The sequence below is a fragment of the Stegastes partitus genome, unplaced genomic scaffold (assembly GCF_000690725.1).
Source record: "Stegastes partitus isolate 25-593 unplaced genomic scaffold, Stegastes_partitus-1.0.2 Scaffold740, whole genome shotgun sequence".
Lineage (NCBI taxonomy): Eukaryota > Metazoa > Chordata > Actinopteri > Pomacentridae > Stegastes > Stegastes partitus.
The window spans coordinates 116,387-141,007 of record NW_007578471.1 but is presented as its reverse complement, the minus strand read 5'-3'; the positions used below and the strand labels follow the sequence as shown (position 1 = coordinate 141,007).

The 24,621-nt window shown below is 43.4% G+C and overlaps 2 protein-coding genes across 4 annotated transcripts in view; one reads left to right on the top strand and one right to left on the bottom strand.

Annotated features, from left to right (window-relative positions):
• Positions 1-8,766: 8,766 nt before the first annotated feature.
• On the bottom strand, positions 8,767-23,896 carry commd8 (COMM domain containing 8). The gene is made up of 5 exons (XM_008291371.1): positions 23,806-23,896; positions 22,459-22,614; positions 22,092-22,244; positions 20,982-21,137; positions 8,767-9,423 (listed from the first exon to the last, which is right to left on the bottom strand). Exons 1-5 carry the CDS (start codon positions 23,848-23,850, stop codon positions 9,403-9,405), a joined length of 531 nt encoding a protein of 176 aa, XP_008289593.1. The 5' UTR covers positions 23,851-23,896; the 3' UTR covers positions 8,767-9,402.
• Positions 23,897-24,374: 478 nt separating this feature from the next.
• The window catches only part of atp10d (ATPase phospholipid transporting 10D), a 59,660-nt gene continuing 59,413 nt past the window's right edge, over positions 24,375-24,621 (top strand). For all 3 annotated transcript variants that reach the window (XM_008291370.1, XM_008291368.1, XM_008291367.1), the window contains exon 1: positions 24,375-24,547. The gene's annotated coding sequence lies outside the window, so the exon portion shown is untranslated. The remainder of the gene's footprint in view (positions 24,548-24,621) is intronic.

Below are 24,621 nucleotides of genomic sequence, written 5' to 3'. Positions count from 1 at the left end.
CAGGCGCAGGAGAACCTCGGGGGGAGTCACAGAGTTAGTCATATGTAATGGTGATAGGCAACTATAGAAACATATACATACATACACACACATATGTATATACATAAAGAGGAGAGGAGAGGAGAGAAGCCCAGTGCATCATGGGAATCCCCTGGCAGTCTAAACCTATAGCAGTATCACTAAGGGACAGCTCAGATGACTCCCAGCAGCCCTAACTATGAGCTTTATCAAAAAGGGACGTTTTTGACCTGATCTTAAAGGTAGAGAGGGTGTCCGCATCCAGAACCCAAACTGGGAGCTGATTCCATACGACAGGAGCTGATAACTGAAGGCTCTGCCTCCCATTCTGCTTCTAGAAACTCTGGGAAGATCAAGGGAGATCAAAATGAATATCCCAATTCCAGCACAGCGAACGAATAGTTGACTATTCGGGTCCAGCCCTAGTATAAAAATCCACATTTTAAATACTCCAGGTCATATTTGCGCTTTGTCATCTTGCATCCCACCATCAACACAAACTTAAAAGGAACGTCAAACAAACTATGGTTACCATGCCTGTCAAAATAAATGTTTTTTCAAAATAAAAAACAAGTCCAACCTGAGACACTCATTATCTATTATTTATTTTTGCCCAGCTGTCCGCAACCCACCCAAAACAGGTCCCCGACCCACCAGTTGAGAACCACTGGATTAGACAACTCTTGTTTTCTTCAATTTCTTGTTCATTTTAATGCCCAGTACCATTAAAGGTACATTACCTGAAGAACACAATGAACACGACAAAAAAATGCATCTGATTGCATGTTTTATTTCCTATTTGACATGCTTAAGCTTAAATATATTCCAGGGTATATAAGAGGCCATTTCATGTCATAAGCAGCACTGCACATGTAAAGGCCTAGAGTGGTTTCCTGCTTACACTTAAGCCATAGCACAACTCAGAAGTTGTCAGCGTCTTTCTACCCCACGACATGACCGTGCTCTCATCCGTCGTCAGACGGCGACGATTCCTGACACAGGACCTTAAAAATGAGTGGGCACTGTCAAGAAATGTGACTTGTTCGGCAAGGACAGTTGGAAACTGCTTTCTTGAAGCTGGTCTGAAGTCACACAGGGCACGGAAGAAGCCCTTCATCAACAAAAGACAGGGGAAAGCCTGGTTACTCTTTGCTGAGGATCACAAGGATTGGACTGTTGATAATTGGGCTAGGGCTCTCTTCAGTGATGAATCCAATTTTCAGTTGATGCCCACTCCAGCCAACTTACTGTTGGAAGCCTGGGGAAGCCTACAAACCAGACTGTCTTGCCCTTGCAGTAAAACCTGGGGTGGATCAGTGACGATCTGGGCTTGTTTCAGTATAGGTGGAACAGAGCAAATGCAGTTTGTGTGAGGGGCAAATGAAACAGGTCATGTACAGGGCTACTCTTGAAAACAGTCTCCTTCCATCAGCTGGAAAACTCTTTCCTGCCTCAAATGACTGAATTTACCAACAAGGCAGTGCCTCTTGTCATACAGCAAGGTCAGTTAAAAGTTGGATGGAGACCCAGAACATTGGAGCCTTGCCTTGGCTTGCTCAATCACCAGATCTAAATTCAATTGAAAACCTGTGGGAAATCATCAAACGCAAAATGGAGAAGCACAAGCACCCCAAAAAAGCAAATTTGTTTGAATTTGTGCAACAGGAATGAGCTGCTGTGACAGCAGAACAATGTCAGATCTGGTGGAGAGCATGCCAAGACACATGGCTGCATTCATCAAAAACAACAGATGTGCAATCAAGTACTAACTGTTGTGTGTGTCATGTGACTAAAACAGACAGAAAAGAAAACATGGAATGCATAAAAGCCCTGTTTTTGGCAGTACGTCATAGCTATTGATGCTAGACCATAGGCGAAGGGAGGGGAGGGGCCACAGGGGCCATGGCCCCTGCTGGAATCTGATTGGGCCCCTCTCTGCCCCCTCGGTGAAATACTGTCTTGTCATTGGGTAGTTTCTTTGAGGAGTGCTAGCTGGTCGTCACAGTACAGCTTTATGGGGGCGGGTTGAACAGAGAATTGTGGTAGTTTTTGTGACGGGAGCAGCTGGAAAATAAAACAAGCACACCTCTTCTCTTACGTCCACTCTGCACTTATGGACACTCTGAGACGGTGAGGGTCAAATTCAAATGTGCAGTAAATTGAACACAAACGAGTTACTGATATGTTTTATCTTAACTCGTAGATTTACCCATTATCTTTAGTTCATCATTTAACATTTTGATGACAAAAAATTGATGTTTTTAGGTAGAGAAGCTGATGAAACGTGCCAATTAGATGGTAAATAACCATTAAGGGGTTCCTGCATTCATGATTATGTGACATGTAATCTTGCTACGGTGTGGTTTTTTTTTTTCTTCTTCTTCTTTTTTGTTTTTGAATCAAGGGAAATCTGCTAACTTTAAATGAAGACACTTTACACAGAGATTTTTTTGGAGCAGCCAGGCCATTCCCAATCCCAGGTTTGAGTTACAACTGAATGGTGTCATTTAGTCTCTGTTCCAGCAGCAGCAGGGCTCAGAAATATCAGAAAGAGGAGCAGCCAGCATTGTTAATTATCTTAACCCTATTCAGGACTTCATGTTGCCATACGTAGATGGTCTTTCGAGGTCCATTGGACCCCAAGAAAGAATATTTTCTGATAAGTTGACATATTTTTGGCTCCAATTGCATGACAAATGCCCCTCTTTTTATATTTAAAAATAAAATCTTTAAAAGTCAAAAAACAATACCTGTTACTCAGAGCAAGTTAAGAACAACATTGTTAATATAAAAGAGGAGAGCATTGTTTTTATATGTGATCACCAGGCTGTTATTAACATCAGTCTTCACTGTGAATCAGTTTGAATGTCATGAGTTGCTTTTGAAAGAAGCAATTATTGTACATTCCATATTGTACAAGTATGTTCTGACCAGAAACCTTTTCCAGATCATGTTTATTTTGTTATATCTATTTAATCAGGTTAGGTCTATATTTAGTCATACAATGTGAGTACAAGTAAAGAACACTATTGTTATAGGCTACATCTATGAATAAAGCAGTCATTGGGTGCCCTCCAAAATATAGCATTGGCCCCCTATTGGCCCCCCCTAAAAAAAAAACCTGGAGTCGACACTGGTTAGAACTTAAGTGAACATCAGTTCTTGAATTAAACTCTTTTGCGCTATTTTTGTTGTTTTCATTATGTTTGTCCAAACAAATGCAGCCTTAGTTGTACCAGGCATTAAAAAGCAAGAGCAAGAAATTGAAGAAAACAAGGATGGTCTAATCATTTTTTTCCATGACTGTATGATGCTAATACTTTCTAACTGGCCTATTAGTTTCTGTACTCTAAACAGTGAAAGAACAACATCCGTGGGTGAACAAAATCTACCCAGAGAGTCCAAAAAGTGGTCTACTGGTTAATCAAGCACCAAAGGTGTCAGACACACAGCCTTGGCATTATAATCCAATGGAAACATTCTTTTTCAAATGGTTTGATGGACTTTGTTCATGGACTGCACAATAGTAGAAATATCATTTTGTTATTTTTTTGTTGTTTTGGTTGCAATTTGTCAAACAAAATGTCCCAGGGACATTTACCCTGGCCTTCCATTTAATCACATTGTGTGGAAGAGATCTTGCATTACACAAACTGGGTGTTAGTTATAAAATAAAAGTAAATTCTGCAAAATGGTTGAAGTGCATAATAAATCTAATGTTACAGTATATGGTACCATCAGAATTAAAATTTCATTGTATTGGTGTGTCCAATGAAATTTCTCTTCAGTTTCCACATGCAGTTATACATATTTTACTGAATTTTGCCATTGTGTAGGCATCTGCATGTCCGACTGAAAATTTTGTGAAAAATGTGGTTTCAATGTGGTTAAAAACAGGTGCTGATTAATTGTGGGAAAATCAAGCCCTCCATATGCTATCCACTAATCTATGCTATACATGCCTCAATGCATAAAGCAAACAATACGTCTTGTAGCAAATGTTAAAACTGGGTTTAGATCATGACATATAAAACATTCGATATAGGCATAATTTTGTAGGGCTACTGCGCCCCAACACATTTAGCAGTTGTGTGGTTTTCTGCCTGTAATGGACTGGCGACCTGTCCAGGGTGTCATCTCCTCTTGATAGGTCTGCCTTAGCAACATTCTTATGATGTTTCTCTCTGTTCTGGGCATTTCACTGTTCAACTATAAACTTATGGCTTTTACACAGGCCATGCAGTCGTAGTGACTGATTTTGAAGGCCATTGTTTGTCGTATGCTCTCTGGCAAAGCAGTCATGGAACTGGATATGGCATCTTTGCTAGAGACTTTTACAAATGAGTTATTGTTTTTCTGGTGACTGAGTGTGTTTGTACATAGTCAGATATGAATGTTTAGAGTACGTTCTCCTTAACCTTATTTCCATAAGATTTAAAGTCATTCAAATTAATTGTCTAGCACAGTAACAAACTCACTTATGGGGTCAAGAAACATGAGTACTCAGATGTTCAGATAGGCTGTAAACAAGCCGTTATTTAGATTTTCAAAACAACAGATTTATATGTAGACATGAAAGTGAAAGGATATGGATGGTGACAAATTAAAGTGGATATTTTTTAGTTAATCTTTGGAAACCTAACCTCACCTTTAAAACTAGTCTTTTGCAATGTTCCTACCCTATTGCTTATTGTTGCTGATAAAATTATAGACAGAACTACAAAAATCTGCAATAGTTCATAACCATCATCCACTAGAATACACAGCTGAAAGGTAAAATAATCACATACAAAATGTAATCAGATAAAGCTAAATACTTTTCTTCCTTGAAGAATCATTTGGATAAAATGCTTCATTACAGTAATAGCAACTAATGGTTAGGAAAAATGTAGGCTACTTGTCTTATCAGGGCTTCAAACAAAACCAAGAAACAAACAAAAAAAAGCATCAAAAGCAGATCGACTTCAACAGGAAACAATAGTGGTAGTGTGCTCTTTCGTCATGACTGAATATTGTGCCTTTACCAAGAATCTCAATATTTTCACAGGGTTTAGCTTAGCTTTGATCTAATAAGTAGAATTTAAAACAAATCATCTTGTACTTTTTTAGATGAAGAACAGCTTGAACCAGAAACAGAAGTGGACTCTTGAAGATCGTTTTTGAGACTAAAGTATCGTACCATTATCCCAGCATAATGATGACAATCTTTTGAATTCAGTGCTGAATAAATCTCTTACAAGGCTGTTCCTCACGCTATCAGTGTTTCTGATCCTGGACAGAGCACAGTAAATGGACAGGAAGTGAAAAAACAAACAAACAGACAAACAAACAAACAGCTTGGCTTTCTTCACAACAAAGGATCCAGAGCAAATGGACACATGTTTTCTGTGAAGAGAAAAGCTAATGGAATCCTGAACTGTGGCTGTGGAGGGGGAGGACGTGCTGGACTTATTTTGTAAAATTGCTGTATGCATTTTCTCTCATGCTCTATATGTGTTGAGTGGAGTGGAATGTAGATGTGTTTGTGTGTCTTTCTGCTTATCTACAGGTAAACATAAGACACTGCATGAATGGTTGTGTAGACGTTTGTGCATTTTGGTGTGTGTGTGTGAGAGAGAAACAGAGTGATAGTGGAAGAACACAGAAAATAAAATGAATTTGTGTCAACTTATGGAGACTTCAAAGATGAAAGTTTAAATAAAATTACTGACATCTCTACAAACTAAATGTAAAGCGCATTTTTCTGGCCTCTCTTGTATGGTTAACTGGCTCATACTCAAAGTACAAAGGAGTCTCTTTTAAGCCAAGAGAAAACTCAATCATTTATTTGTGGACATACACTGCTCAAAGCAAGCTTTGTCTACCTTTATTTCCATGAGGTACAGACAGGACAATTACATTGGAACATGTATAGACAGTACATGCTAAATCATTTTAATAATTTTTTTTTCCAGAAAAAGAGATGTCAGCATATGCCATTTGGCCAGAAATTAGAGGCATCCAAATAGATGAGATAATGATGCAGCTTAAAGTTTGAATTAAACAAACATTTCTCTATCTGCACAGCTGAGTGAACAGCTTCATAAATGCAAGTGATGAATTTGACCATTGAAGGAGACTAGTGAGAGTGAATCAGAGTCAGAATCAGAAACAGGTCTATTGCCAGGTATAGTTTACACAATCCAAGGAATTTTTCTGGTGGGTTGATGCAACAATAATATAGACAAAAAGAAAAAAAAAATAAAAGATGCAAATATAATTATAAAATATAAAAAAATAAAAGTGAAACACTGCAACAATGCAACAACAGTAGCAACTGAGTTATTTATATTTAAACAGGTAGTCTATGGAAGCGAGGGGGGTTGGGGATCAGTGGGGGTCCTGGGCATTGTTCATGAGGCCGGTGGCAGACAGAAAGAAACTGTTTTTGTGGCGAGAGGTTCTGGTCCTGATGGACCAAAGCCTCCTGCTGGAGGGGAGTGTTTCAAAAAGTTTGTGACCAGGGTGGGAGAGGTCGGCCACAATCTTACCTGCAGGCCTCAGAGTCCTCGAAGTGTACAGGTCCTGGAGGGAAGGCAGATTGCAGTCAATCACCCTCTCTGTAGATTGGATGATACACTGCAGTCTGCCCTTGTCCTTGGTCATAGCTGCAGCGTACCAGATGGTGATGGAGGAGGTGAGGATGGACTTGATGATGGAGGTGTAGAAGTACGCCATCATTGTCGCTGGCAGGCTGAACTTCCTCAGCTGTCGCAGGAAGTACATCCTCTGTTGTGCTTTTTTGATGAGAGAGCTGATGTTCAGTTCCCACTTGAGGTCCTGGGTGATGGTGGTGCCCAGGAAACAAAAGGACTCCATAATGTCCACTGGAGAGTCTCTCAGGGTGATGGGGGTGAGTGGGGCTGTGTTCCTTCTGAAGTCTGCAATCATCTCCCCTGTCTTTAGAGCAGTGAGCTACAGGTTGTTCAACCTGCATCAGTACACCAGACGGTCTGTCTCCCACCTGTAGGTGGACTAATCCCCAGCAGTGATGAGCCCAATGAGTGTCGTGCTGTCCGCGAACTTCAGGAGTCCGCAATTTACATTATTAGTAAACTGACTGGAAGGCCACAGTCGAGAACTAAACAACTCTGCCGTCTCCAAGGATTTTTTTTTTAAAGTGCCTACAGATAAAACTAGGGATTTTGTTTTTCTTTCATTTTTCTTCTGTCATTGAGGGTGCAATACACTGAACCTGGGGACAGGGGTTAAACCACCAACCTCACGATAAGTGGACAACTCACTCTGGCACCTGAGCCATTGTGGGTCAAGCACTATTTATATATTTTTGTTCAGTGAAAAAAATTACAATTTCCACTTGAGTCATGAGTCATATCGCAATTGCAATATTTGTTGAACTAATAGAAGTATGATTTTATGATAATTTTATTTTTTTCAGCCTAGGCCTTGCCATACCTTCCTCAGGCATCGAATGGTTGGCAAGAACTTCCCAAAGCCAACCAAAAGTCTTCCTTAGTCTCTACAAATACCTCCCACTGGTTTCCATATTACCATTAAAATCTTGAAGTTCCAAGAATCAAACAAGTACTAAGCAGAGTTTGCCATAACCAACAGGAGACACTTTTCCCACTACAGATGCAAAATAAAATTATTTTGATCCTAAACTGTGTGTTGCTTGCTGATGTTCTGATAAGTAAACTGGGTAACACTTTCAATTACTGTCTTTTCTTTTGGTAGCTTTTATTTTCTGGGATAACAATTAAAGATTAAATAATTACTTCATTTTGTCTGTATCTTACAGGATCTTGCAGTAGGGCACAGCCTATTGATATTGTTCAAGAAATAAATTTAAGTATTACATAAAACATATAAAAGATTTGGTGACTTTGTCAAGATTTACAAAATTATCCTGATGTTGGCATATTTTAAAAATCTGTTTTGCATGAAGCCTTTAAGGGTCAGTTGACTTTAGAAATACATTTCTACCGAATAAACTTTATACACTTTCTTTAAAATCAACATCATAAAGAAGACAGACTTCCACTGTTGAGATGATAATCTTTCCATCCAACAGTGGAGGCCTGTCTTGTGGAGATGCCACAATGTTGTCTGCAGCAAGTAGTCCTGTGGTTGCACTGCAGCTGTCGAGCTCAACATGTTGTTTACATGTGCAAGCAGTTTAAACGTATAACAAATTAACAGCGGTTTCTTGTTGCATGACTAACTCAAATGTTTGTATTGTCGCTCAACCGCCCATCAGCCACAAAATTACAACCACCTTTTTAATACTGTGTAGGTGCAAACTGTGCTGCCACAACAGCTCTGAATTGTCACAGCAAAGACATGGAGCCCTGGGAGGTGCCGTTAAGTGTCTGGCACTGATATACTTGCAGTGGATCCTTTGGGTCCTGTTGGTTGCAATGTGAGGCCTCTGTGCAAGTTTAATAAACATGAAAAGCTGACATCTCTCATTTACATCACAATTTACAGCACCACCACCAACCCTGACCACAATAATAAACTTATTACACAATTATTACCTTTTTGATAACAAAAAAATTAGAATGTAGCCTTGTATAAGCAGAGCTTATGGCAGAGCTACAGTATTAAATTGCACTAGATTTCTTGTGACATTATGCTGTGGTTTCAACAAAAAGAATTAAAAGTAAATATGCACATTGTGACAAACACTCATCTGACAGATCACAATGTACAGCAGTACTCTGTAACAAAACAAAGTAGAGATGATACAGCTGTGCCACAAGTACAATTTATTCACTTTAAAACAACAGCTCCAAAGCAACGCCGCCTCATTTTGCTAACTGCCTCCTGCCTCTACTCCTGTCTTCTCTGGCCTTTCTTTACCTTATCTGACCAGATGAGAAGTACTAAGATGAAAGGCGAGGATGCAAGGTAAGAAATCGAGGACATATAAACTGAGAAGAGGGGAGCAGCTAAAGCAGAAAAACGGAAGTGAGGGGGAAGTGGAATGGGTGTCAGAGGCCGATGTGACATTAACTGCAGGTGGACAGATGAAAGAAAGAAGCCTGCTTCATATCTGCCCTCAGTAATACTGACATTTATGATGATACCACTCATAATGAAAGCATCAACAAAGGCAGCATCCCCCGTAACACACCATGTTATCTAACACCATATGGCACTGTTTTTTCTACTAGACTACTTGAATTAAATCCAGGCTCAAAGGGAAAAGAAACATTTACTCAACACTATGATTCAACACAGTGCATTACAAAAACAAAATTAGACTGTGTCACTGCTAATGCACAGCCAAGTTGCAAAGGCAGAAGTCATCAAATCATTACTCTATAATTCTGAGCGATAACTTCTTTCTCTCGATGTTCTGTGGTTGCCATCTTGCCATCATTTTAACTGCAGCACCACCTGCAAGACATAAAAACACAAATCATTAACATTTTATGACTGGCTGATGTAGTTGTGCATGGGTGCCATATCAAATTTTATTACATTCAAATGCACTAAATAACATTATATAAGGAATTAAACTCTGAATATATATATATATATATATATATATATATTCTTTTTTTTTTTTTCAAATGGGCGCCGCAGGAAACAGCTGCCTCACTAGTTGCCCCGCAACACCAAACGTTTTTTTTTTTTTTCCTTTTTTCTTAGATATTTTCTACTTTTCTTTTTGTCTTTACACACTCTATGGATACCTGTAACTTTAAAGCACCCGCAGGAGCCAGGATTCTCACTTTTTCTCGAGAGGAGCTGCTGGCTCTAAAGCTGATGGCACAGGCTGGAATACGACATGACATCCCGGCTGAGCTGAGAAGACTTTACTGGGGCAGCAAGGCTGGCGCTTGGCTAAAGGCTAGACTAACAGACCGGAGGCGTTTCGAACCATCAATCCTGACGGTAATTATGGGGAACGTAAACGCCTTGCAGAACAAGATGGACGAGCTGTCGGTGCTGATCAACCAGCGCATCGACCGAGAGTGCAGCTTGCTCATCCTCTCGGAATCGTGGCTAACCCAGCTAACACCGGACGCTACCGTGGACCTGTCGGGCTTCACTACAGTGAGAGCGGATAGAGATACGAAAGCATGCGGAAAAAGCAGAGGTGGGGGTCTCATCATGTACGTTAACAACCGCTGGTGTAACCCAGGTCACGTTTCTGTCAAGGTGGTTCTCTGTTGTCGGGATTTAGAACTGTTAGCCGTTAGCCTGCGGCCATATTACTTGCCACGAGCGTTCAGTCACGTGATCGCGATGTGTGTTTACATCCCCCCGAGTGCCAATGCACCCGCTGCCTGTGAGAAGATTCACACATTCACAGCAAGGCTGCAGACCCAACATCCAGAGGCACTCATCGTCATCTTTGGGGACTTTAATCACGTCACACTGAACTCTGCCTTGCCTACTTTCCACCAGTTTGTGAACTGCCCCACCAGAAACAGCCGGACAATCGACCTCCTGTATGCTAATGTACGGGATGCATACAGAGCCACCCCCCTCCCCCCACTTGGGAAGTCAGATCACAACCTAGTCCTCCTACAGCCTCAGTACACCCCTCTGGTCAAAAGACAGCCGGCCACAACACGCACCATCAGGAGGTGGTCTCCTGAGGTGGAGGAGGCCCAAAGGGACTGTATGGTAACCACCTGGTATGTTCCGTTTCCCCCCATGGTGAGACATTTGAATTATGTTGCTGACTCTGAGATTTTATTGCTGGACGAATAATTTAAAGGTAGATTTTGATTATTTTAATTAATGCAATAATTTGATTTATGGTGAAAATAAGTATGCCTTATTTCCCAACCCCTACACCACGTGTGTACACACGTGGCCAAAAATCAGACATTGCTTTTGAACCGTGGTTTAACAGAATTATTTTTAAAAATAAACTCATGAAACAGGCCTGGACAAAAATGATGGTACCCTTTTGTTGCACAACCTTTTGAGGCAATCATTGCAATCAAACGATTTAACTGTCAATGAGACTTCTGCACCTCTCAGCAGGTATTTTGGCCCACGCCTCATGAGCAGACTGCTCCAGTTGTCTCAGGTTTGAGGGTGCCTTCTCCAGACGGCACGTTTCAGCTCCTTCCACAGATGTTCAATAGGATTTAGATCAGGGCTCATAGAAGGCCACTTCAGAATAGTCCAATGTGTTCCTCTTAGCCATTCTTGGGTGTTTCTAGCAGAAAGCTTGGTCTCATTGTCCTGTTGCAAGACCCATGACCTGTGAATGAGACCAAGCTTTCTGACACTGAATAGACTGCTAGAATTTGTATTATGGCAAGAAAAAAGCAGCTAAGTAAAAAAAAAAACGAGTGGCCATCACTACTTTAAGAAATGAAGGTCAGTCAGTACCAAAAATTGCAGTCGCAAAAACCATCAAGTGCTACAAAGAAACTGGCTCACATGAGGACCACCCCAGGAAAGGAAGACCAAGAGTCACCTCTGCTGCGGAGGATAAGTTCATCCGAGTCACCAGCCTCAGAAATCGCAGGTTAACAGCAGCTCAGATTAGAGACCATGTCAATGCCACACAGAGTTCTAGCAGCAGACACATCTCTAGAACAACTGTTAAGAGGAGACTGTGTGAATCAGGCCTTCATGGTAGAATAGCTGCTAGGAAGCCACTGCTAAGGACAGGCAACAAGCAGAAGAGACTTGTTTGGGCTAAAGAACACAAGGAATGGACATTAGACCAGTGGAAATCTGTGCTTTGGTCTGATGAGTCCAAGTTTGAGATCTTTGGTTCCAACCAACGTGTCCTTGTGCGACGCAGAAAAGGTGAACGGATGGACTCTACATGCCTGGTTCCCAACGTGAAGCATGGAGGAGGAGGTGTGATGGTGTGGGGGTGCTTTGCTGGTGACACTGTTGGGGATTTATTCAAAATTGAAGGCATACTGAACCAGCATGGCTACCACAGCATCTTGCAGCGGCATGCTATTCCATCCGGTTTGCGTTTAGTTGGACCATCATTTATTTTTCAACAGGACAGTTACCCCAAACACACCTCCAGGCTGTGTAAGGGCTATTTGACCAAGAAGGAGAGTGATGGGGTGCTACGCCAGATGACCTGGCCTCTACAGTCACCAGACCTGAACAATAATAATAATAATAATAATAAACTTTATTTATAGAGCACTTTTCAAAACAAATGTTACAAAGTGCTTTCCAGTAAAATAAATTACAATTAAAATGCAATAATCATACAGAACAATTGATAAAAGAAGAAAGTCACACACAAAAAGCAAGAAGCTAAAAAAAACAGAACTTAAAACTTAATAAAATCAGGAAAAGCTCTCCGATAAAAATGTGTTTTAAGAAGTGTCTTAAAAGAGAGCACAGACTTAGCCGACTTGATTTCCTCGGGCAGGTCATTCCAGAGCCTCGGCACCTGGACTGAAAATGCTTTGTCCCCCTTTTGTTTTCAGCCGGGCCTCTGGCACAGTTAAAAGACCTTTCCCTGAGGCTCGTAGGGAGCGTGGTGGAGAATATGGTGTTAAAAGGTCGGCAATGTAAGTGGGACAGAGACCGTTGAGTGCTTTAAAAGTGATTAATAAGATCTTAAATCAATCCTAAAACGTACTGGCAGCCAATGTAAAAGAGCTAAAACAGGCGTGATGTGCTCACGTTTCCTCTTCCTGATTAAAAGCCTGGCAGCAGAGTTCTGCACTGTCTGTAGTCTGTCCAGGGATTTCTGGTTAAGACAGGTAAAAAGGCTGTTGCAGTAATCCAGCCGTGAGGAAATAAAAGCATGTAAAATCGTCTCTGTATCTTTAAAAGTTAAATAAGAGCGAATCTTTAAAATATTTCTAAGATGATAAAAACATGACTGTACGAGTTTTGTTGTGTGTTTTTCAAAGTTCAGGTTAAAATCAAACCAGATGCCGAGATTCCTTGCAGCTGGCTTAATGTTGTCCAGCAGTGGGCCAGCAGATGGCAGAATTTGTTTTGCCATCTGCTGGAACCCGATGACCAAGATTTCCGTTTTACTGTTGTTCAGCTGAAGGAAGTTCTCTGACATCCAGTTTCTCACATCCTCGATACAGTCGTTTAAAGCACTCAACTTCCCAGGGTCAGTGGACTTGACGGGCAGGTACAGTTGCGTGTCGTCAGCATAAAAATGACATAAAACACCGTGTCGTTGTATTATGTGCCCCAGGGGAAGCATATACAAAGAAAATAAAATTGGACCTAAAACAGACCCCTGAGGCACACCATACTTCACTGGATAAAATGATGACATGTGGTTGTTTGCTGCAACACAAAACCTTCTATTAGTAAGGTAAGATAAAAACCACTCTAAAACTGTACCTGAAATGCCCACCCAGTGCCTCAGCCAGTTTAAAAGAATGCTGTGATCAACAGTGTCAAATGCAGCACTGAGGTCCAGAAGTACCAAGATGGAGCACATACCATCATCTGTTGCCATTAAGAGATCATTGGTCACCTTGAGCAGGGCCGTTTAGGTGCTATGGTACTTCCGGAAACCAGACTGGAATTTTTCAAAGACCAGGGGCCTCATGTACAAAGCGTGCGTACGCACAAAAACTTGGCGTACGCACTTATCCACGCTCACGTTCAGATGTATCAAGAGCGAAATGAACGTGGAAATGTGCGGTCCTCCACGCCAACTTCTTGACTGGCGTACGCACGTTTCTATTGCTTTTGAGCCTTTGGCGACACTTAGAGGTGATGCTGGGAATATAAAAATGTACAAAACAATGTAAAAAAAGGTAATTCCTCAAAGTGATATGCACATCAGAGACACTAAGATGAACACTTAACACACCCAGGTGTTTGCAATCAGATGAGCGGATATACAAGTTTACGTAAAATGGTGCCGAAGATCCCGTTAACAACAATGGCAGCTTTGGACCTGTTGGATATTGCCAATGGAGCAGTGCCAAGAGAACGGGTTTTCAGAGACCTCAGGACGACGACTGGATCATCAGCCGCTTTACGTTCCCGACGGCAATTCGCTTAGAACTGTGCGCGAAGCTGTGGCCATTATTGGAGTGCAACACGGCCAGGAGCCATGTCCTACCTGTGCCCATACAGGTGCTGACCACACTGGGCTTCCTAGCCACAGGGTCATTTCAGAGGGAGCTGGCCGACCGACCGGGACTGTGCCAGTCGACAGTGAGCAGAGCCATGCCAGCTGTGTGGGTTGGAACCATCCGAATGTCAGCCAGATATATCAAATTCCCACACTACAGTTGAACAGGGCGACATAAAAGTGCAATTTGTAGCGACGGCTGGTTTTCCTGATGTAATCGGAGCTGTCGACTGCACACACATTGCTATAGAGGCACCATCACTAGATGCATGTGTTTATGTAAACAGGAGGCATTTATTATTAAATCAGTGTACAGATCATCTGTGATGCGCAAATACAATTAAGTAACATTGTCGCGAGGCGGCCTTGATCAAAACACATTCTGACCAACAGTATGGTTGAGAACAGGCTACAAGCTGGCACGGTGGTGGCTTCTTGGTGAGTAAGTCATTTAATTGTCCTAACATTAATCCCCCCGACATGCGTTGATGTGCGCCCCGGACGGGCATCAGCAGCTGGCTGTTGTGGCGGACCGGAGGATCGGCTGACGCCGGGGAGGCTGGAGGAATCCCGCGGGTCTGTGATATGAGGCTGGGACTGCGTCTCACAGTCTTCTCCTGCCTCATTGTCTGTTAAAAAATAATAAATTGAGTAATCTGACATGAGACAAAGTTTTGATTTCCTCTTTGATATTCTGGCATGATTACGCAAGAACCTGTATCTTGTTTGGCTGCGAGCAGATTTTTGTATGACCCGTGTAGTGAACAAATCTGAGAGTTACACAATAAATATTTACCTTGGGGGGATCTGAGTGACCTGCATGTGCTCCCACCACCCCTGTGACAGCAACGTCACCCACAATAGCGGCGACTCTCTGCTCAAACGGGGTGAGTTCATCCTTGTTGCTGTTATCTAATCCTGCAGAGCGGGAAATCCCACCTGTCGGCCCTGTTTATACTAATTTGCATATTTAAATTGGGGGCGTGGGGAGGGAGGAGTCTGGTACTCCAACATGTGCGGTCAATTCCACGCTGAGTGAGATGTACAAAGGAAATGTGCTTGGATTCCGGCGTACGCACACTTTCGTTCATCTGGATTTTTTTGTGCGTACGCAATTTTCAGGATTGTAGCGTACGCCAAGTTTCAGTATGAAATCCACGCAAGTCTTTGTACATGAGGCCCCTGGTTATTCTCAAGTGCTGCTAAAAACTGCTTGGCCACCACTTTTTCTAAAATTTTTGAAATAAAAGGTAGCTTGGATACTGGTCTATTATTCTGGTGCTGAGATGGATCCAGCCCAGGCTTTTTCAGCAGTGGGGTCACACATGCGGTCTTAAAATAATCAGGGACAAAACCAATATCCAAGGAGCTGTTAAAAACAGACAGCAGATTGGGTCCAATTGTATCAATTACCTTGGTAGGTATCACATCAAGAGGCCTGGAAGACACTCTTGTGTGTAAAACCACTTCTAAAAGCTCAGACAGGGTTATTGGATAAAATTGGCTAAAAATGTCTTTTTGTTGGTAAAAAAACATCATTAAAAGAGGCACTGGGGGTAATCGAGGCTCTGATTGACTCCACCTTATTATTAAAATAAGATAAAAACATTTCGCAGTCAGCATCCGAGTTGACAGGGACACTAGGAGGAGCTGGATTCACCAGGTGATCAACAGTCTTAAATAAAAACCTGGGGTTTTGTTCATTGCTAAAAATCAGCTCTGAAAAATAGTGTCGTCTTGCCTCCTTTACCCTGCAATTAAAAGAGACCCATAAATCCTTCATAATATTAAAATGCACCTGGAGACCCGATTTTTTCCATCTACACTCTGCTTTCCTACATTCCCTTTTGTGGCTGCGAATGATGTCATTGATCCACGGCTGCTTCTTATTTGAGGACTTGGTTCTAAGCTTCAGTGGAGCAATGACATCCAAGGGTGGATAAGCAGGCGGAATTAAAATGATTGGCCAGATCATTAGTGTTGGCATGCTCGGCTGTTTATTGGCAGTTCCTATTAAAAAGTGTGCAGAACTCTGCTGCGCTGTTTTCATTAAAAATGTGGGTACTCCAGGAGCGTGGTGTCCCTGTATTAAAAACTGGACTTTCACTGTTAAAAACAATACATTTGTGATCTGAGACAGTAAAATCCAGTAAATTTATGGAGGATAAAACTACACCCAGGGTAAAAACAAGGTCCAGAGTGTGGCCCCGGTTATGGGTTGGTCCACACACATGCTGTTTAAAGTTAAAAGAAGTTGTGATGTTTGAAAAGTCTGCTGCCTGCGTATTGGTAGAGTCATCAACATGAATATTAAAATCACCACAGAGAACTACCCTATCATGATTTAAAACCAGGGATGATAAAAACTCTGGGAATTCTGTTAAAAAGCTGCCAGGAGGTTTTGGGGGCCGATAAATGACGGCAAATAAAATCGACTGAAAACCAACAAGTTTAAAAGTCAGAGCCTCGAAGGAAGAAAATTCATTAAAATGCAATAATTGACATTTAAAATTCTTCCTGTAAACACATACAATGCCACCGCCACGGCCACTGACCCTGGGTTGGTTAAAACACTCATAGTGTGGAGGACACATCTCAACAAGCAGGCTACAGTCAGTAGGTCTCAACCAAGTTTCTGTTAAAAACATAAAATCTAAATTTGCCAACAAAATAAAATCATTTTAAATAAAGGTTTTGTTGGATATAGATCTGCTGTTGAACAAGGCCATTTTCAGTGAGGTTGTACTGGGAGCTGCAGGTAGACTGTTTGTCTGGACATGTATGAGGTTATTAACATTTTGATGATTAGTGGATGTATTAGGGCATAGATATCAAGTGGTGATGATTACTGGGATGTTCCTACCGAGAGAAGCAGTGCTGGGGTGAGACTGCTTCAGGTGACTGTGGGTGGAGCTGGTGAGTGTTGCTGTGTAAAGTGGAATGGGAGAAGAAGTGATGTGATCAGTGACCAGAGTTGTGTCCAGGTGTGCTACAGGCATAATTTGTCATGCGTGTCTGGTGGCGACAATGGCATGGCGAATGTTTGCAGCCAGAGCACGGGATCCTTGAGGACTGGGGTGGATCCCATCTCTGTTAAAAAATGCTGCGTGCTCCCAGAACAGATTAAAATTATCAATTAAAAACAGGTTATGCAAGGAGCAAACTGACTGTAGCCACGTGTTCAGGGACAGTAACCTGCTAAAACGGCCCACCCCTTGATGGAAGGAGGGGAGAGGTCCAGAGATAAAAACAGACTTTCTACAGTTTTTAAGAAGATTAAAAAGACTGTTAAAATCTCGTTTGAGGACTTCGGACTGTTGGCTGGCGATGTCATTAGTGCCAATGTGGATGACAACTTTTCCAGCGTCTGGATGTTTGATTAGAAGAGCTGGGATCCGTTCCAGCAAGTCCGAGACTCTGGCACCGGGGAAATAGTAAGTGGCAGCAGCGTACAGTTTGATGTTCCCTACCACGGAGTCCCCGATGACGACTGTGGCCGCAGCAGGAGGCTTGGGGCGCTGGGCCGCCGAGGAGGCCCGCACCAGAGGGCCGCACACGGGACTAGGGGGGAATCGTATGGAGCCCGGAGCAACCGGAGGCGCACGCCGCTGAGAGCGGCGGTCAACGGGACAGGGGGTGAACTGTATGGAGCCGGGAATTGTCCGGGGGACGTGCCGCTGAGAGTGGCAGTCAGCGGCTTCAGGAGAGACCGACACCTTGGCCTCTGCTGTGGATGGAGGGAGCGGCGACGAGTCGCCGTCAGACCACGGAGAAGACGGCTGGTTGTATCCGCCTCTGAGTGGTGGGAAGTCCTGCTCGTCCAGAATGGAGTATTTGTTACTAAGCTGCAGGGCTTGTAACGGCGGTTGAGACAGGAACTTCCCTCCGTGTTTACCCTTCCGGGCAGCAGTCCATGGCTCCTTCAGTCTCGCTCCTTGTTGGATCCAGATGTCTGCCGAGTTTCCCTCATGGCATGGGATGGTGGAGTCAAGCTCCCCAGTGGTGGGAGCAGCAGCTGCGGCAGCAAGGCCTACAGTAACCAGCGAGTCCAGAATCCTGTTTTCATCCCTCATCTGGAACAGGATCGATATCCTCCTTTCCAGCTCGACTATCTTCTGGCTCAGGCGGAGGCAGTCGCATCCTGGAGTAGAGGTGAGTGGCGGCATTCCTATGGTGTGGTGGTTTTCAGTGACGGGGTTTACTTGAGGTTCAGTCCTCAGTTGGGTCTCAACAGCAGCAACCATCTTGGAGGTGTTAGTGAGCGATGAAGCTTGAGCTAGATGTTAATTAGCTGCCGGCCTGGAGGCAGATGGTAGAACTTGGGCCTAGTGGAACCTAGGCCTGGTGGGTCCTGGTCCTGGTGGATCTTGGGCCTAGAGGCAGGTGGTGGATCCTGGGCCTGGTGGATCCTGGTCCTAGTGGATCTTGGGCCTAGAGGCAGGTGGTGGATCCTGGNGTGGATCTTGGGCCTAGAGGCAGGTGGTGGATCCTGGGCCTGGTGGGTCCCGGGCCTGGAGGCAGGTGGTGGGTCCTGGTCCTGGTGGGTCCTGGGCCTGGCGGATCTTGGGCCTAGAGGCAGGTGGTGGATCCTGGGCATGGTGAGTCCTGGGCCTGGAGGCAGGTGGTAGATCCCGGGCCTGGGGGGGTCCTGGGCCTGGTCCTGGTGTACCCTGGGCCTGGAGGCAGCTGGTGGGTCCTGGGCTAGATGGTTGCAGCTCAGCTCTGCTCGTGCTCAGCTCTGCTCTGAACCCAATCGAGATGGCTTGGGGTGAGCTGGACCGCAGAGTGAAGGCAAAAGGGCCAACAAGTACAAAGCATCTCTAGGAACTCCTTCAAGACTGTTGGAACACCACTTCAGGTGACAACCTCTTGAAGCTCATCAAGAGAATGCCAAGAGTGTGCGAAGCAGTAATCAAAGCAAAAGGTGGCTACTTTGAAGAACCTAGAATATCAGACATATTTTCAGTTGTTTCACACTTTTTCGTTAAGTACATATTTCCACATGTGTTAATTCATAGTTTTGATGCCTTCAGTGTGAATCTACAATTTTCATCGTCATGAAAATAAAGAAAACTCTTTGAATGAGAAGGTGTGTCCAAACTTTTGGTCTGTACTGCATATATTTATATTCATTTTATTTTTTGCTATGGCGCCATGAGAGTGACAGCAGTTGCAGCTGCTCCTTCTTACTGTCTGTGTTTTTAGCTATTTACTTAGATTTTTTTTCGATCTTTGTAACATTTTAATTTCACACAGCTGTACCACATTTTTGTGGGAACAGTGGAGATGCAGATGGCGTTTTTGTTGGTCTGTTCTTTGCTTTTTTTTGCGAGTTTTTGGGGTCTGCGTCTGGTGAGCCGTTGAGCCATGGCTCTATTGTTTTACACTCGTGAACAGCTGTTGGCACTGAGCCAGGCCAAGCCACCGTCGTGGGAGAGACCAGACATCCCCGTTGAGCTGGAGTAGGAGGAGATGCAGGGCAGGAGTGAAGCGTCAGGAGAAGAGCAGACGCTACAAGCCGTCCGTCCGTCCATCATCATGAGAAACGTGAAGTCTCTCCCAGATGGAAGCGCTAACAGCTGACAGCGCTGACCCGGCTGCAGCGGGAGTATCGGGAGTGCAGCCTTATGTTGTTCACAAAATTATGGCTGAATGAACTCACTCCGGAGTCGCTTGTAATTTTGGACGGATTTCACCTGGTCAGAGCGGCCGGAGCTTGAGGGAGAGTGGTAAAGAAGAAAGGCTGGGGACTCACCATGTATGTGAATGAAAGATGGTGTAATGCTGGGCACGTTAGCGTTAAAGAGTGGCGCTGCATGAAGGATGTTGAACTGCTAAGGGAGTTTTTCGCACGTCCTGGCGATTACAGTTTACATCCCCCGCTCGGCTGATGCTGGTATAGCCTGTGAACTCATCCATAAGTTCGGTGTCCCAGCTGCAAACATCACACCCTCAGTCTCTGATCGTCATCACAGGAGACTTTAACCATACATCTCTACCACTCTCCCCACATTCAGCCAGAATGCGGACTGCCCAACAGGAGACGGTGGGCCTTGGACCTGCTGCGTGCGGACACCAGGATGCATTATTGTTATTTTCTTGTACTTTCTATATTTTTGGATGCTGCTGTGGTGTGTAAATTTCCCCCAATGGGGGATCAATAAAAAAGTATTCTACTCTATATATATTTTTGATCCAGCAGATTTTGTCTTATTTCTAGAAGATCTTTAATAAATCTATGAAAGAACCAAAATGCATGATTGTTTTTTGTGACAAAGATTAATATGTTTCAATGATTCTGTCGTAGAAAAGTAAGAGTTATAGGAGTCTTTGGACATATAAGACTGCTGTGACATACATGGTCTTTACAAGTGTATGTAAACTTTTCTTTAGAACTGCATTTCATGGATTTGTAGAAACTGACTGAGTATCCCTGGCTGTGAGTTTCTCAACCTTTGTGTCAGGGTCCCTTGCAGTGACACTTGATTTGCAGACAGGACTGTAAGAGATTACCAAGACTCTTCACATTTTATTTATTTATGTATTTTAATATATAAAATAAGGGTCGGCTGCTACAAATGTTCATCTTTATTGTATATGTTGTATGAGTTTTTTTTTGTTTTTTTTTAGTTCTCCAAGAAATGTCCACAAGGGACTTGGGTCAGTTTTGTTTGGGACTTAAGACTACATGTTGTGTGGGGCATAGAGTTAGAATGAAGTGGACTTGACACGTGACATTTCTGAGAAAGCAGATTAGCTACCACAGCGCACCAAAGTTTCTGACCGAACTGTTAGTGGTTGCGTCAGATTGAGGGTATTGTAAGTGGCAGGTTTTACAAGGCTGAACAATACAATGACAACGGTAGTATCTCTGAGGAAGTTAGTTTGTGTCTACCTTATTAGCAGCCTCTAGTGCGTTGATTAGCTTGCTTAGCTCCTCTCTGCTTAACTCCATGGTGACAGGCTGGAGGGCTCCATTGTCTCTTACATCCAGACTGAGACTTAGCAGTGGTGAGTGAAGCGATGATATCTTGTCACTGGACAGCGCTAACTGACAAATGAGAACAGAAGACAAGGAGAAAAAATTGAAGAGATTAAATTTGGGCGTACCAGCTTTATTAAAACAACCTATTTATGTTGTAATTCAAAATGCCTCTGTTTATTGAGACAATCTGAATTTTAATATTATTTTTCTTGCCTGGGCTGTTATACTAATGGTGTAGATAGCCAAAAGTGTGCATAAAATTCTGTCAACTGAATTATGTGGGCTCATCTTTGTTTTAGTGGCAAAATGCTTCCTAAAAACCTTTTTATATTTTATTGTATTGTATGTGTGTTGTTGTTATGAAATACCCAACTTGTTCAGTATTGAAAATAGAAAGTATGTCAAAATGAATGTGGCAATATTTTTTAAAAAAAGACATGAATATAAATAATTACGTTTTAAAATACCACAAGTTTTGTTTTCGATCTCCAGGTAAAATTATGCACGCATCACATATTTCGTAGTTTCACTATATTCATGCTCCCAGGAGCAAGTTTCCTTATTGACTATTGACCTCATTCAAGCAGGGAAAAAACTTTGCTAAAGTGAACTTTTCTGAATTAGCTGTACGATATACACCCTTGGTATTTAAGCTCTAAATCAGGGATCTCCAACTCCGGTCCTTGTGAGCTTATCTAGCTGACTTAGGGTGAAGGCAGGTTCACCTGGACAGGTCTCCAGTCTATCACAGGGCTACAAAAAGAGACCGACAGCACACTCACACCTACGGACAATTTAGAATCACCACTTAACCTCAGCATGTTTTTGGACTGTGGGAGAACCCGGCGAGAACCCATGCTGCACAGGGAGAACATGCAAACTCCCCACAGAAAGATCCCAGACGCCCTAACTGGGACTAACCTTGGACTTTCTAGCTGTGAAGACAACTGCGTTAACCACTGATCCACTGTGCAGCCCCGAAAAGACCATTAAACATTGAAAAATAAAGCTTCAACTCACCTTAAGCTGCCACTCAAAGTCCTGCAGAGTAGCAGAGGAGATAGAGTTGGTTCTGTCCAGCAGAGCATGGCAGATCTCCTCCTGTCTGCTTCTCAGAACACTCAGCACAGCCTTAGCATGACTGCTGCCCACATCTGACAGCAAGGCCAGCACCTGGACACAGCCAGCAGGAGGAGACCTGAACACCTAAACCAGTACAGCCTCTGTGCTAAATGGATAGATATTATAACCATGGCTGTAACAACATGCAGCAGTTAAAGCCTCAACGTAGGTAACAGTTGTGTGGTAAAGTGGTGGTTTAGACTGGACACATGATCTTGTTTATATGTAAACATTAGATGAAGTTAGCTATCCTGTCCCGTCTCACCTCTTCATCTGAGTTGCTGCTCTGCACTGCCAGGCGGAACAGGGTTGTCAGGGAGCTGAGCAGCTCCAGCCACTCCTGTAGGCTCCAGGTGCTGCTGTAGTCAGCCCAGCGGGGAGGCTCTCGCCCACACAATCCATCCACCACCCTGTGGCATAGCTTAGCAGCAGACAACATTGAGAGGAGTCTTGCATTTGGTCGTGTAACATTAATCAGATCCATAGGGATTTACAGTACAATGTAAAAGGATTTAAATACTTCAGATGTTTACATTGTTAACTACCTATTGAGGCATCTAATTAGCCCCAAATTATTCTGCAGCAGGACAATGAGCCCAAACATCCAGTCAGAGTCATGCAGAACTGTCTAGCAACAAGAACAACCAGGAGACCTGCTAAGGTAGCCTCAGAGCAGTCCTGATCTCTTCATTCTGACTCAGTGTGAGACCACATGTAGATGCAACAGCTGAGAAGGCCACACTACTACTTGTAAAGTAATGCAGAAGACTGCATACATGTGCACTGAGAACAACCATTCCTTGGTTTTTGTCTGTTTACGGCGCTTTGTGTAAAGTAATCTGATAAATAAAGTATTCATAGCATTTTTTTCCAAAAGTATCCTCATTTTAGTTTGAATAGAATAGGCTGCATAGTTCCTTTGGTATGCTGTTAGATATAGAACATGTAGCAGCTGCACAAGAGCATCATTCAAGGACAGATACAGGACCACACCTGAAACTGAGTTGTTTTCATTTATCTGATTTAAGCTTTTAGTGTTGATGCCACTTAAATAAAACTGTGTTTTAAAAATGCATTAACTGGCTATCAGATCAGATCTATTATTATTCGGATAACACAGGACATCCTGCAGTTGAAGAGAACCTTCCTCCTGACTCAGTGAACTGAGATGAGCTCTCCCGTCTCCTCCAGAACAGCGCTGGCCGCAGATGGAGGGCCGTTGACTCGGACCAGTGTGCTGGTCACCATTTGCTGTACCTGCCTGATGAGTTAAAGCAGGGATCTCCAACTCCTCGTGAGCTACTGTCCCGCAGGTTTCAGACGTTTCCGTACTGCAACACACCTGACTCGAGTTAATGGATCATTAACAAACTTGTGTAGAACTTGATAACAAGCTGTTGGAGATCCATTAATTTGAGTCACAAACATCTAAAACCTGTAGGACTGTAGCTTACGAGGACCAGAGTTGGAGATCCCTCACTTAGAGGAACCAGTTCTAAGGCACGGTGCTGGTCTCAGAGACGGACCGACAGGCCGGTAGTCACGATGCTCGTTCTGTCTGCGTCTGACAACACATAAGATCGGAGCTGAGGACGTGAAGGTTCGGACTTACGTTCAGGCAGTCGCTGTGTGGCAGTCTGCTCAACAGAACCGCCATGGCTCCGCTCGGTTTATGGGTTGCGCTGCGCTGATCAGCTGATGTCCGTCACGTGGAAGGAGGAGCTGCGTTCACGACGCTCGGAAAAAATACCTTCATCATCGCCACTTTGTATCGGCTCGAATATTTGGAGATAAGAAATGCAGTGATGTGTGTTTTGACATATTGGTCATCTGATACACTGTTAACCCATATTAGTGTTTCAACATGCAAATGGAACCTTTTAACCGGATACTTTATTGTGTGTGATGGATCATTAGATGCAGAATATAATACAAAAGCTCAGCGGCCCAGGTCTTATGTCAGCTGCTGCGACTGGAACAGACCACGGTTTAACTAACCATGGGCCGTGACGTGAGTTCAACCACATCCAAGACAGTCACTTGAGAGCAACATTTTTTTCCTCATCACAGCAGCACCCATAGATATGTAGAATAAAGGTCTTTATTCTACATATCTGCAGCAGCACATCTAAAGAACATTGCGCATGCGCCGCTGGCCGAAACAGGAAGTGACGCTGCTGTCGGGCGGAGCGGAGGCGGATCCGGAACCTCTCGTGTGGCTGCAAAGCGCAACGTTTCACGTCCTAATTTTAGTTTGTCTGAGGCTGTTTTGAGCCGTCATGGCCTCACTAAAGATAGCAGAGCGATAAGTTGCTGGGGTTCCAAACCGACGCCGTATGGAAGCGGACAGCGGGGTAAGTGTTCCGATGCCGAGGCCAACGGCAGGCCGACAACAGGCCGACGACTTCCTGCTCAGCTGCTCCACACC

Bases quoted from the DNA above. Each gene is read 5' to 3' on its own strand.
- commd8 (XM_008291371.1), bottom strand. From the start codon at position 23,850: ATGGCGGTTCTGTTGAGCAGACTGCCACACAGCGACTGCCTGAAC. The intron at 22,245-22,458 runs GTGAGACGGGAC...GGCTGTGTCCAG, and splicing joins GCAGCAACTCAGATGAAGAG to GTGCTGGCCTTGCTGTCAGA. The intron at 21,138-22,091 runs GTGAGTTGAAGC...CTCATTTGTCAG, and splicing joins ACTTTGAGTGGCAGCTTAAG to TTAGCGCTGTCCAGTGACAA.